This window comes from Saccopteryx bilineata, chromosome 6, assembly GCF_036850765.1.
Source record: "Saccopteryx bilineata isolate mSacBil1 chromosome 6, mSacBil1_pri_phased_curated, whole genome shotgun sequence".
NCBI lineage: Eukaryota > Metazoa > Chordata > Mammalia > Chiroptera > Emballonuridae > Saccopteryx > Saccopteryx bilineata.
The window spans coordinates 128,685,347-128,699,333 of record NC_089495.1 but is presented as its reverse complement, the minus strand read 5'-3'; the positions used below and the strand labels follow the sequence as shown (position 1 = coordinate 128,699,333).

General features: G+C 51.3%; 1 protein-coding gene and 1 long non-coding RNA gene across 9 annotated transcripts; one reads left to right on the top strand and one right to left on the bottom strand.

Moving 5' to 3' along the window:
* Positions 1-48: 48 nt before the first annotated feature.
* Positions 49-13,955, bottom strand: HEXD (hexosaminidase D). 7 transcript variants are annotated; one of them, XM_066234317.1, is made up of 15 exons: positions 13,823-13,955; positions 13,459-13,740; positions 11,574-11,712; positions 9,997-10,106; positions 8,222-8,309; positions 6,751-6,918; positions 5,521-5,704; positions 4,599-4,670; positions 4,067-4,262; positions 3,323-3,405; positions 1,665-1,743; positions 1,493-1,591; positions 1,030-1,119; positions 725-856; positions 494-560 (listed from the first exon to the last, which is right to left on the bottom strand). In XM_066234317.1, exons 3-14 carry the CDS (start codon positions 11,655-11,657, stop codon positions 754-756), a joined length of 1,356 nt encoding a protein of 451 aa, XP_066090414.1. In that variant the 5' UTR covers positions 11,658-11,712; positions 13,459-13,740; positions 13,823-13,955; the 3' UTR covers positions 494-560; positions 725-753. The 7 variants fall into 7 exon arrangements, with proteins under 7 accessions (XP_066090408.1, XP_066090409.1, XP_066090410.1 ...); XM_066234318.1 differs by having other exon boundaries at positions 533-577; XM_066234311.1 differs by lacking the exon at positions 725-856 and having other exon boundaries at positions 49-577.
* Positions 4,680-9,775, top strand: LOC136307689 (uncharacterized). Of its 2 annotated transcripts, none has more exons than XR_010725988.1 (3): positions 4,680-5,074; positions 8,120-8,197; positions 8,823-9,775. It is a non-coding gene; the product is annotated as an uncharacterized lncRNA (long non-coding RNA). The 2 variants fall into 2 exon arrangements; XR_010725987.1 differs by lacking the exon at positions 4,680-5,074 and adding an exon at positions 6,234-6,347.
* Positions 13,956-13,987: the final 32 nt, after the last annotated feature.

Below are 13,987 nucleotides of genomic sequence, written 5' to 3'. Positions count from 1 at the left end.
CTCCTGGGAGGGGGGGTCTGGTTGCCCTCTTGTCCCCCACCAGGCTGGGTTGTTTCAGACCCTTTACTGGGGTCACTGCCAAGGCCTGACTGCAGCCAAGGCAGTAGTGAAGTCTGTCAAATTCCTATCAGCATGACTTCTAGCTTCTATTTTCCTTTTTATTTCATAAGAATTCAAGTTCCATGTGCAGATCAGTGAAAGGTCCCCACAAGCGTCTCGTTTTCTGCCTTTCTCTCCCCGGCAACAACTGTCTGTAGTTGGCACTGCCTGCTTGCCTGGAGTCCAGGGCTTAGCAGGAGGCAAAGTGTCGGGCTGGACACAGCTGGACAAGGGTGTGGGAAGGCCCCCCCTCTCAGGGGTCCTGACCCAAGTTAGGGCTGGGGCTGGCCAGGGTGGGCCAGGAGCCAGCAGCCTCGCTGAGGTCCTGCAGCAGCGCCTGCAGCTGCCCCAAGCTGGGGTGCACGTTCTCTTCCAGCCACTCCTCCACGGCATCCTCATGGAAGACATGGTGCAGGGCAGCCTCCAGCTCCTGCACGAGGGCGCTCCACCTGGCCAGGAGACTGAGGGCCCCAGACAGCTATGAACGGGTACAGTCCTATGTGTTAGTTACCCACCCATGAAACAGGGCTGTCGGCATTGTTGGGAATCAGCAGCCGACTATCACATCTTAGCATTTGAACCCGAAACGTAATTTTCAACTGGATGGCAGGGTTTTTCTTGGTACCTGCAGCCATCAACAGTGCATTCTTGTCCTCAGCTCAAACCATGAACCCGGAGAGCACCAGGAAGGGCTGGCTTGGCAGTGGTGGGGTCAGGATCAGCCCCAGGTGGTCTGGCTTCATGGTGAGCCTGGTCTCTGCCCAGGTCAGTTTGGTTATTCTCCCCATTTTAAGCTAGTAACACCCTGGCTTCTCTAATGTTTAGGGGCACAGCCAATTCAGCAAAGTTGAGTCACCTGGGAATCCACACTTGTAATACCTAGAAAGCTGCCACCATGTGACAGGACACACAGACCCAGGGGTGGGCTACCTGAGTGCCTGGGGCTGGACATGCTGGATCATGACTGGGTGGATAAGCTTCCGCCTGCGATGGTAGGGGCTGAACCAGCCTGTCACATACCTGGGGACAAATCCACACACACAGATGGGCAAGGCATTCTTGGGGTGGTTTTTAAATTATACCTTTGAGGCCCTGGCCAGGAACTTCAGTTGGTTAGAGTATCATCCTGATATGCCAAGATTGCAGTTTGATCCCCAGTCAGGGCACATATAAGAGTCAACCAATGACATGAACAAGTTGAACAACAAATCAATGTTTCTCTGCCTCCCTACCTCTCTTAAAAAGCAATAATAATAATAAAAACCTCTGAAATAATTTCAGAATCTGGTAGCAATTTTAAAAAACTTTTCCTTTAGAAAGTTTTGGTGCAGGATGGGCAGGCCCTTACCCTGGGGCTCCGTGTGGAGGCTCACTGTGCTGTGCTCCCACTCACCTGTCCCTCTGCAGCATGTCATCCACGGAGCTGCGCAGGTGGAGGCCTTCTGTGACGAGGGCCAGGATGTCACTTCCGGGAAAGGAGCCGGCGCCCTCACTGCACAGAGAACCAAGGTGGTGAGATGGAGCCGAACATGAGGGGAGGGGCAGAGCTGGGGATGGGATGTCACCTCATCAAACCGGTGGTTTCCAGGCTTGCAATCCCGAGAAGGTTCTCCACCTTTGCTCTAACATCTTCGGAAAAGCCTCCTGAAACCAACCAGAGACAGAAGGTTAGAGAGGCCTCTAGTCTAGAGGATGGGAAGCCGGGACATTTTTTCCTTCTTTTTTTTTTCCTGAAGTTGGAAACGGGGAGGCAGACAGACTCCTGCATGCGCCCGACCGGGATTCACCCAGCATGCCCACCAGGGGGCGATGCTCTGCCCATCTGAGGCGTTGCTCTATTGCGACCAGAGCCATTCTAGCGCCTGAGGCAGAGGCCATGGAGCCATCCTCAGCGCCAGGGCCAACTTTGCTCCAATGGAGCCTTGGCTGCGGGAGGGGAAGAGAGAGACAGAGAGGAAGGAAAGGGGGAGGAGTGGAGAAGCAGATGGGTGCTTCTCTTGTGTGCCCTGGCCGGGAATCGAACCTGGGACTCCTGCATGCCAGGCTAACACTCTACCACTGAGCCAACCGGCCAGGGCCAAGCCTGGACTTTTTTTAAATTTTGTTTTTATTTTATTTATTAATTTTAGAAAGGAGAGAGAGAGAGAGAGAGACAGAGAGAAAGAAGGGGAGAGGAGCAGGAAGCATCAACTCCATATGTGCCTTGACCAGGCAAGCCCAGGGTTTCAAACCGGCAACCTCAGCATTTCCAGGTCGACGCTTTATCCACTTTGCCACCACAGGTCAGGCCAAGCCTGGACTCTATTGATCACACTGCCCAGACCTCCGGGCCCTCTGCTATGGGTGGTGGGCAGTGGCCCAAGCGTATGCCAACCAAAGAAGACCCTGTTGCTTCTCATGAGACTTATGAAAACATGTTTGTTATGTTAAAAACTAGAGAAGAAAACTAAGATCTGTATTACTGGCAAGGCCTTGGCCGGGAAGACCACTGAGCCTAAGCACAGGGGCTCCCTCAGCCTTTCCAGCCTCTCTCCCAGGGTCCCCAGGTCCTGTGGCAAGTGAAACAAAGTAGCAAGGCCCTGGGGGTGCCATGTGCATAGGCTAAGCCTCTGCCCACTCAGCCATTGCTGGTATGTACCATCAATTCCCAATCAGTGTGAGTGACGGTACCCTGCCAGCGATGGTCAAGCGGGCAGGGGCTTAGCCAGCACACAGCCCAGAGGAATGGGGTAGAATAGAGCTGAGGGCCTATCCTTTCACCTCATGGGCTCAGCATGGGCCTCTTTACACGGCATCCACTGCCGGGGCCCTGCCTTCCTCAGTATCCCCAGCCGTGTTTCTGTTCCAACACCACATGCATCATTTAAAATTCCTCTGAGGTGTCACAGCCCTCATTATTGACTGGCTGTTCAAGTTGCTGCTCTGGGATCATCACTGTGCTTCCCGCAGTAAACTGGAGGTGGGCACCCAGCATGGGTGCTGGGAATGTAACTAGCCAAGGCAGAAGCTCTTTCTGCACCCCATGCATGATAGATTTCTTTTTAGAGTTCACTGTGTCTGAGGGGCATTTAGGCTTGAAAACTTAGGCTGGTACTGGGCAGGTGGTCCTGGGCCAGGACAGGCACATTGTCCCTGAACAGCTGAGGAAGACCACAGTCTAGCCCCAAGGACACCGGCCTCTGCTCCTCCTGCCCAGTCTCCCAGAGAGAGCAGGGTGCCATACCGTGTAGAAGTGACTGCAGACAGATGGCCAGGGACGGGATCCCCACAGGCAGCAGTTCACACAGCACAGAGAAGTGGTCGTACCTGAGTCCATGGGAGAGGGGAGCTCAGCTCCTGCTGCACGGACAGCAGATGCCTGCACACCATTCCCCGTACCACATGACAGGCATCCAGAAGCTTCTGCAGAGCTGGCTGTGCCTCTCGAATGCTGTGGTCATCACCCTGAAATCCTTAATGAATTCATCCTGACCTGACCTGGCTTTGTGAGGTTGGAAGATGGAGCTCCCCTCAAAGGCCCTGACTCCAGCTGCCCCCTGGGTTTGGGCTGCGTGCTCTGCCCTTGGTGCTAGGCCCTCCTGGCCTCCCCCCAATCTCCAATCATAGGTGGGACTTGTGGCCAGGACTTGGCTGGGACCAAAAGTCATTTGTAGCTCAAATTTTCATGTGGTATAAAATCCTTAAGATCAAACATATGTCCCAGTCCCAACTGTCTGTGAGCCATGTGCATGTGGCCTCACGGAGACTGCAGACCATGGACATACACGATGCTCAGTCAGATAGGGTGTGGGGGCCAGGAAGGCAAGCATGCTCCATGGCCCCGACACTCAGAGCAACCTGCCCTGTGCAGTTTTGGGGAGTGGTTACAGGGGTTGAGGGACCGTTCTTCCTTCCTGCCAAGAGGGAGGGTCAGAGGCCCAGACTGGAAGGTGAGAAGGGCAGTGTGTCCTGGCCACAGCAACCTCACCTCTGCCAGCCGGTCAGGACGATGCCCTGCAGTGTGTCTGCTGGCCCACGGGCTGCCACCTGCAGCCACTGCAGGTTGTTCCGGAGGTGGTACTCGATGGGAGGCAGGGCCTGCCTTGGCCCAGTGGCCCCCTTGAAGGCACTGGCGGCCCACAGCCGCAGGAAACCACACTTTCGGTACTTTTCCATGAGGAGGGCTGAGCAAGACAGCAAAGAGGTGTGACTGGGCCAATACCTGAGGAGGCTGCCGCCGCCAAGTCCTGAAACATGGTGCCCAACACCATGCTGTGCCCACACCCACGAGGCCTGGGTGGGCACCTATCTCAGTGAGAGCAGACTTCCACCACTCACAGGTGGCCTCAGTTCACTTGTTCATTAGGACAGGCCGACCTGTGAGCCACAGGACACACCGAGGGCCACTCCCTGGGGCTGGAGCTCCCGCAGAGAGGGGCATGCGGTGAAGCAGAGAGCCCTGTATCCCCCCATTGGGCAGTCAGGGTGACAGGGTCTCCCCTTGGTAACACAGTACTGACCCCTGCCATGGACGTCCAGGTCGGCCCCATAGTCCCAGAGCACTGGCTCCACCAACTGTGGCACCCCCGATGCTAGGGCGGAGAGAGGTCATGAGTGCTAGAAATGGCCCTTAGCACGTACTTCTTTGCATAAAAATGGAACACAAGCCATCCTTCCTAGGAAAGAGTCCACACTGTGCTGTTTTTGATGGAAATGCCACAGCCAGGAAGCCAGCCAGCCATGGAAATGACTGGACTCCTGGAGCTCTGACTCAGCCAGTGGTCAGAGTTTTCCACGAGCATAAACTGCTCTGTCTGCAAGCTGCCAGGGGCACTAGGCACGGGTGCAACAGGAACACACTGCTAATTGACTTAATTATAATGAATGCTAATTAGCCACCTGTCATTAAGAGCTGCAGTGAGGACACCTGAGCCTTGCAGAATCATGGGCATCCACGCAGGCACTGGAACACCAGATCCCAGTTCTGGCCAGAGCTGTGAGTGACCACACCAATCTTCCATCTCATCCCAAAACCTCAGGCAGGGTAAGCCCGGGGGAGGACTGGGAGAGGCTGCTGCCTCCCTCATGGGAACCTAAGCCAGGGTCCCTGCAGGACTGGCCACAGAAGCCAAGTGGGGCAGAGGGTTGGAAGCAGAGACAGTCCCATGGCCCAGCCTCGCCCAGCCTCCCCCCACCTCTACTGATGGTCAGATGGCCATGGTGGTTTGGGGCCTCACGGCTGCCCCCAGTTCAGATCCATCCTTCTCTTTGGGGAGTGGCATTTCTGTGAGAGGACATTTAAGCAGTGGTTCTGACAGAACTGTAGACGTCAATACTCTGCTGCCTTGTAACTAGTTCCCCTTCTCAGTGGACAGAGCTTAGCAGCAGCTAAGCCTCCTCTGGGCACCAGGAAGTCCTCCCCATGGACATGCCAGAGCTGACCTGACAGCTGTTCCTCGGGGATGTCCCGCAGCATGTCGTCCCACACCAGGGGCGTTGTGGTGGGGTGCCGGGCCAGCACATGGCTGGCCACAGCCCTCATGTGGGACAGACACAGTTTGGCTTTGGTGTTCTGCTCCTGCTGCAGCCACTGTCTTGAAGCCTCACCCTCTCCAAGGTAATAGACCTGGACGGAAGGAAGACAGGATGTGTTGGCCTCTGTAAAAGCTTGGGATCATCTAGGGGCAGCGGCATGTGAGGAGTCAGTGGCGAAGGCTGGCCTTGCCTTCTTTACCAAGATGTAAACGCTCAGGCGAGGGTCCCTTTTGCAGCAGGGGAAAGAGTCCAGAGGTCCCCCAGGATGAGGACTACCACATAGTCTCCACACTGGGATATCACTCGGCCAGAAACAGGAAGGGAGTATGGGCACATACTGCTTAGTGACAGTGTCAGGCACAAAAGGGCACATGCTTTGGTATCCATCTCTGAAATATCCAGAACCAGCAAATCCATAAACACAAAGGGGATGAGGGGGTGGGGGTGACTGCTTGAGAGGTGTGGGTTGCCTTTGGGGGGAGAAGGGTCCTGAATTAGATGGTGTGATGACTGCTCATCATAAATGTGCTTAGACTCATACATTTTTAAATGGTTCGAATGGTAAATTTTATGTTGTATGTTATCTTACTACCCCCAAAAAAAGATTTCCTCAGAAGAAAAGGATCAAATTCTGGAGTAAAATGTGTGCAAAGCATCATGCATGCTCGGCGGTCAGCTCACCATCCTCCCGGGTGGGCCGTTCAAGTTTCTCGAGAGAGAGTGGAGTAGAAAGGGTAAGGGGTGGGTCACAGAGCCTAGCACCCCTCGCAGCCACCTGTCTGTGCGTCACAGCCCCAAAGTAATATTTCATTTCTCCCATTGCCCAAAACTGCATTTCTTCAGTCAGAAAAAGTAACCAGCTCAAACTCGCACCCACTGCAGGCTCCAAAGGCTTGAATCCTGCTTCGGGGAGGCGGGTAGCATAGCCACTTCAGGCCCAGCCCTCCCACAGGTGCTTACAGGTCCAACTGGGTGAGGTCCCTCTCTCAGAACCACCTCCTCAGCCAGCCCTTCTCTATCCATGGCACACAGACTATTTTTTATTTAAGAGCCCACAAAGTGAAAAAGATGATGTTGAAGTGAACACATGGGATTGCTGCAAAACGGGGGAGTAGAAGGTGCAACACAGGCACCTACCTCATCACAGCCAACGTGGAGCCACCGGGCACCAGGGTGCAGCTCCATGACCTGGTCAATCATGGCTCCAACCAGGGCTAGACATTCCACCTCATGCGGGTTCAGGGTGTTGGGGAAAAGTGCCACTTCTCGGAGGTGAGCGAGAGTCTCATGCTTCAGCACAAACTGCTGAGAGAGCAGAGGAGGGAGCTCAGGGACACGGGGAGAGAGGCTCACTCCTAAGCTCCCCGCGGCAAGGGGCAGGCCAGGGACCATCAGGAAGGAAACCCATGACCAGGTTCCTGCCTCTGAATCCTGACAGGCTCTCTTGGTTTAAACTTGCAGCACCTGCTCAAAGTCACCAAAGAGGCCCAGGCATAGTGACTGGAAGCAGAGTCCATGCTGTCCAGTGGCTTTGTCACAGCCCGCTTCTTCCTCTCATTCTAACTGGGCTGAGTGGGGAAGTGAGTGTGCACAGGTCCCACTCACTCTGAGAATTATAGGTTGAGCACACTTCTTTTTTGTTTTGTTTTGTTTTTTTTTGTTTGGTTTTTTTTTTTTGTATTTTTCTGAAGTTGGAAACGGGGAGGCAGTCAGACAGACTCCCGCATGCGCCCAACCGGGATCCACCCGGCACGCCCACCAGGGGGCAATGTTCCGCCCATCTGGGGCGTTGCTCTGTTGCAACCAGGGCCATTCTAGCGCCTGAGGCAGAGGCCACAGAGCCATCCTCAGTGCCCAGGTCATCTCTGCTCCAATGGAGCCCTGGCTGCAGGAGGGGAAGAGAGAGACAGAGAGGAAGGAGAGGGGGAAGGGTGGAGAAGCAGATGGGCGCTTCTTTGTGCCCTGGCCGGGAATCAAACCCGGGACTCCTGCATGCCAGGCTGATGCTCTACCACTGAGCCAACCGGCCACGGCCCACACTTCTTGATATAGTGTGTGAAGAGGTCAGCAACCCTCCCCCCCCAAACAAGAACCAAACAGAACCATTTGTCAAAAACAACCTTCCAGGTCCCCAGAGGTAGAAAGTGGCAAGAAATCAGAAAGCACAGCAGTGAGCGTGATCCAGGACAGCCAGGGGATTGGTTATGGGATAGAATTCCGGAAGACATGCTCCAGAGATGCATGCATGAAGATGGGTGGGGCGTTAACAGATCTAATAGGCGGATTTGTTAGAGGACAACACAGAACCAGGTGTGAAAGTATTTCCAATATTGAGAAAAGAACACAAACAGAGAAAACAGAAAGCGTGTTCCCCTTTTCAATGCTGCTCAGTACTGTAAACTGTGATGAACATAGTTAAGAAGCAAACAGCTGGGGCCCTGACTCTCCCTCCATTAGGGGCAGAAGTAGTCTGACCAACAGCTCCACCCTCTCTGTCTCTTCACAGGGGCTTCCAAGAGCCATTTCTGCTGTGCTGAGCTGCTTCCTGCCTGTGACACCCCCAAACTCCAGACGTGGGCACCAGGTGACTCCTCTTCCTTCCACTTACCTCCATGTGCCCAAATGTCTGCACCAAGGGGACAACTTCTAGCTCGTTCAGTGTGGCCAGATGCAGGATCTCTTTGACTTCAGAGGGGCTGCAGAGAAAAAGATTACCCAGAGGATCATGCCAGCTCCTGCTCCCCCAGCCCTTCCTAGTCAGGCTCTTAGGGAAACTAGTACGATCTATGGTCACTAACTCCAAAAAGTTCAATGGATACTCTAAAGGTTTCGGACACTTCTGCTCTAGAATCTAGGGGCTTGATGCTGTTAGGGCCTCAAGTAAGTCTGCTTCCCATCAGCTATTTTTACCCAAACTATAGGGTGCTGAAGTCATTTTACCAGAAAAGGCTACACAAGGAATCATATTATAGAGCAGGGTCAGCAGGTGAACCTGAGGGCTAACTCCCCATTTGTTTTAGGGCAGCTGTGACTTAAGAAGGGTTTCTACATTTTAAAATGATTCAGAAAATATTTCAGTATCCACTTATAGTGTTCCTGGAAAACAGCCAGGCCCAGTCATTTGCATGTCACCCGTGGCTGCTCCTGCTGCACAGAGTGGTAACAGGGGCCAGACAAAGCCTAAAACGTTCCCTGTCCCATCTTTACAGAGAAAGCTGGAGACTCCTTCAAGAGGAAAGAAAGGGTTCTGGTGCAGTGACCTCACCCCAAGGGATTTAGCATTGCACCTGTGCATGGAGGAAGACCCACCCCACCCTGAGGAAGCTGATGTGAACTTGCCCAGGGTGGGAGCACCCAAGAGTGCCTCTGGACTGACTGCCTCCTCCACGAGTCGTCATTTATGAATTTATCTCAAAAAAGAAAGCAATTTCCAGTTTCTCTGTTTAAACCAACTCTTAATCAGTTCTACAAATGTAATGACTATAAAGTTCTCTCTTTACCCTAATTACACTTTTTTCAAACTTTACAGGAACGCTGGCACCTTTTTCACTTAAAAACAAACAAAAAAACCGTGTTCATTGTAGAAAGAACAGAATGGCATAAAGTAAATGAAAACCTTGGGCAGGATGGCCACAACAGAGGCCACAACACTGTTTCATACCCATACCTTCCCTGTCTTCCCATCCAACGTGCATGGGGCCTATAGGTCAGACACGTCGGGGAGTTTTGACACAGAGACCCAAACCTCCAGGACAGCCAGGCTGTTTACAGTCCACCAGAGGGAGGCTTGCTTTTTCTCACCCTCATGAACAGAGTATTAACAAATTTTTTAAAGATCCACCAATTCAGTATCCAAAATGGCATTTCATTGTTTTTATTTCTTTTATTACTATCATATGTTCACTGGCCATCCTGATTTCTTGTTGGGATCTGACAGTAAGTGTCCTCTGCCCATTCTTCTTTGGGCAACTTGCTATTGATTTGCATAGATACCATAACCTTGAAGCCAGCAGAGTGCATCCAGGACCACCATATCCGATGTCATGGAGTCTGAGCCTCTCCCCTTTAATCTCCATTTTCCCACGAAGATCCTGCTATGACCTCAAGGAGCAGCCCTCCTTCCCCCTGCATGGAACCTCTCAAAGGTTCTCTCCGCACTTCACACCTACTGACAAGATCACAGTTCTCCTTATGGGGATCACAGGCCTCGCTTATTTTCTCTACTCTTCTATGAACAAGTTTTATAATTCAGCACATGCATTTAAAAAGACCGACAGGACTGTCCTACACTGTGAAATTCACACCTGCCCTACCCACATCTCCAGGTTGCCAGCCCACCCCCACCCGTTTTCTCTGCATGAGGCGTCCCTTGCCCACAGATACCTGTATGCATGCTGGGCCCTCAGCAGGCCCAGGTGGCCCTCATAGGGAAACATGTCTTCATACTCAATGAGGAGGCCATTTGCGCCCAGGGCATGGAACAGAGGAAAGATCTGGAGGGAGACAGGGGTGCCATGAAGGAATGACTATTTGAAGGACAGTGACACATCCAGCAGTGGACCTTGTTTGGCTCTCAGACACGGAGCGCTATTGATACTCATATTCTATCTGTACATTTGTAACCTGGAATGTGTACTTTGTGTTATGTCAAATCTAACACAGTGACATAACACTGCACACGGGTGGGAGGACCACACATTAATAAACAGCTGCTTTTGAACGGCAGCTGACCAGTGGCTTAGCTGGGGAGGGAAGGCTGGGCAAGCAAGCACAGAAGGTTGCAGTCACAGAGAGCAGCCCACCTGGCTGAGATGCAACACAGAGGAGGCTTTTCAAGCACAAGGAATTGGAGGAACTGACAGGGCTCTGGTTGGTGGTGTGAACTGAGAGGTATGTATGGGAAGATGAAAGGGAATAGAGGTACAGCTGGTCATGGCTACCTCACGGACCTACTCCCTCACACCGCCCCCCCATTACTCTATCTTTATTTCAAAGAATATGAATGCCTATCCTCAAGGATTTTTAGGAACAGGTCATGCCTACTATACACAGAGCTGGAACTTTCAGTCTGGCCTCACAGCTGGGGTAACAAATCGCACATTGTGGGTGCTAAGGGAAAGTCTCCCTGCAGACACGTAAAACAGCAACCCGTGTCTCATATGACTTGTGACACTCCTGTTGACATTACTGTCAGTTTTCTTTCTTCAAGAATCTGGGATGTTCTGAAGCATGCTGGACAGAGGAGGACATCAGCTTGGGACTGTGCTCAAAAACTGACTATAAATTACGAAAACTTGCATACGCTCCCCTCATGTCAATGATGTCTACAAGACCTTGTTTCCAAATCAGGTCCCCTTCACAAGTATGAGGGCCAGTATTCGAATACATTTTGCGGGACACATTCAGTCCACAATGAAGAAGTTGGGGGTTCTCTGTCCTGTTTTTCCTTTTGCTGTCCTGGTTGCTCTGTTTTGTGAGAGGATATTAAAAAATCTCCACTGTTGCCTGACTAGGCGGTGGCACAGTGGATAGAGCGTCGGACTAGGATGCGGAGGACACGGGTTCGAGACCCCAAGGTTGCCAGCATGGGTTCATCTGGTTTGAGCAAAGCTCACCATCTTGGACCCAAGGTCACTGGCTTGAGCAAGGGGTTACTCGGTCTGCTGAAGGCCTGCAGTCAAGGCACATATGAGAAAGCAATCAATGAACAACCTAAGTGCCACAATGAAAAAAAAAATCGATCCTTCTCATCTCTCTCCCTTCCTGTCTGTCCCTGTCTATCCCTCTCTCTCTGACTCTCTCTCTGTCTCTGTCAAAAAAAAAAAAAATCTCCACTGCTGCCACCACTGTGACCAAGCCAGACCCATGGCTGAGTTCTACGCACACATTTCTACAGGTTACTTTACAACTCTAAAGACCAAACCCAAAGTGGTTACCTCAAGGTAAAAGGGAGCTCCTACCTCCGAGAAGTATGAGACTTTTGGCGGGGCTCCCTTAAGGTCCAGATGAACAAATCGCATCTTAAATGGTGAGGGGCCTGACATCTCACTACTTTTTGTGAAGTCACACAACAAAAATCTCTTGTCTGGACACTTCTTCCTGGTAGAGAAATTCAGCTGTGAGTGGGCAGAGGCTTCTGCTTTCTGTGTCAGTTTGATATCAGCTAGGAGGAAACATACCACCACCATGACACAAATCAAGTTGTCTTTAAGACATCTATTCCATGTTTATGCACAAGGACTGCTGCATTTAAGTGTGATTTGCCTCTAAAGTTGAACAGCACTGGTTTCCTTATAAGAAGGCTCTGACCTATTGTAACACAAGTGGCTGCAAGATAATTTCCTATTTAAAAGACCCTCTTAAACTATCTGCCCTATGCCATTGAAAACAGGCAGGCAGATATCTTCAAACATTGTTTCAGGCCCACAATACATTTCTGTAGAAAGTTTACCCTTGATTTTATTTTACTTTGGATAGCATTAAAAATATTTACATTTCTAGACTGAAGTCAGCTTGCTGGTATGGAGGAAGAAAAAACATTTCATCTAGGTCAGAAAAAACTGTCAAGGATCTAAAATAGGCCACTGACATGTCGAATAACTATGTTTCACCTGAAACTTGTATAACACCATATGTAGACAATACCTGAATTTAAAAAGAAGGCAAAAAATTAAAATAGGCCATTAATGATTTGAAACACAAATGAGCCACTGGTGTATCTGTGTTGACTGTGTTATGTTGAAGTGAAGGGAGTGTCTGGATGACAGTTAACCAGCTGGGAAACAGTGAAATCTTATTTTTCCCCATCTGTTATAAAAGCACAAAGGATTAATGGGAAAAAGAAAAAGAATCTGGGTATATTGGTCATAGATACTGTTCATAACTCAAACTACTTCCTCTCCACAAAGGTTCATCAACTTGACCTTAATGTTTATACAACAGCAGGGAAGCTAAAACAGTTGCACGCAGGCCCTGGCCGGTTGGCTCACTGGTAGAGCGTCGGCCTGGCGTGCAGAAGTCCTGGGTTCGATTCCCGGCCAGGGCACACAGGAGAAGCGCCCATCTGCTTCTCCACCCCTCCCCCTCTCCTTCCTCTCTGTCTCTCTCTTCCCCTCCCGCAGGGAGGCTCCATTGGAGCAAAGATAGCCCGGGAGCTGGGGATGGCTCCTTGGCCTCTGCCCCAGGCGCTAGAGTGGCTCTGGTTGCAACAGAGCGACGCCCTGGAGAGGCAGAGCATCGCCCACTGCAGGCCGGGTGGATCCCGGTGGGGCGCATGCAGGAGTCTGTCTGACTGTCTCTCCCTGTTTCCAGCTTCAGAAAAATACAAAAAAAAAAAAAAAAAAATACAAAAAAAAATTAAAACAGTTGCACGCAGAAACCAATCCACCTGATTTTTTAAAAAACATTATATTGAAGACAATCTCAATGAAAAAATTCTTTTCAAAAAAATTTTAACTGATTTTAGAAAGAGTGGAAGGGAAAGGGGGAGGAGAAACATTGATTTGACCAGGGATCGAACCTGCAACCTTGGCATATTGGGAGGCTGCACAGTCTAACCAACTAAACTACCTGGCCTGGGCAATGACAAAATTCTTAAGGCAGCTACTTGTTACTAGCTGAGGGGTGGATGAGTTTCAAGAAAAAGCATTCTGAAAAACTGCAATGCTTTTAAAGCTGAACTATTTTAAAACCTTACGAACCAAATCTATTTTCCAAGGAATAGATTCAAAAGAGACACGTCCGAGCTGAGAAATCTGCACTGGTCGTGCGTGCGCCTCATATGCAGACAGACAGCAATGCTGTTACTCCCATAACTCTGGGGTGACAAGAGCAGAGACACTTCACCTGCAACAGATCCGTCAGTCAGTCCTTTGCAGCCTAAGGTCCTGCCAAAACACAAAGCAGCAGAACCAGAGAACCAGTTCCACCCTACTGTGAGCGCTAACTCCTTTGCTTTGATCCCCTCCTGCAAGAGGTCTACGGAAAGGAGATGACTCCAGAGACGTGGGTCAGTTGTCACTGATCTTTATCAGACCACAAGTAGGTCTGCCGTGGTCGCTGCTCCCGCGTGGGAGACCGCGGGCCCTGAGTGGCCTCGGAGGGCACTCGAGTTCCTCAGTTTCAGGTCTGCGGGACAGAACACATTTTTAGTCCAGTGGATTCTAGAATGTGTTCTACATCCCCCGACCCCCTTCAGTGCATTACTCACCTCCTTCAGACTTAGGAAAGAACCTCGCTGCTAACTTGGCTTCTTCAGACTCGGACGCATTTGGACGGCCGCTCGCCGCCCTGCAGGCTCTAAGGAATCCGGAGCGTACACGAAGCAAGGGGCCTGCGGACACTACAGAGCACCACGTGCCAGCACTCTTGGGCG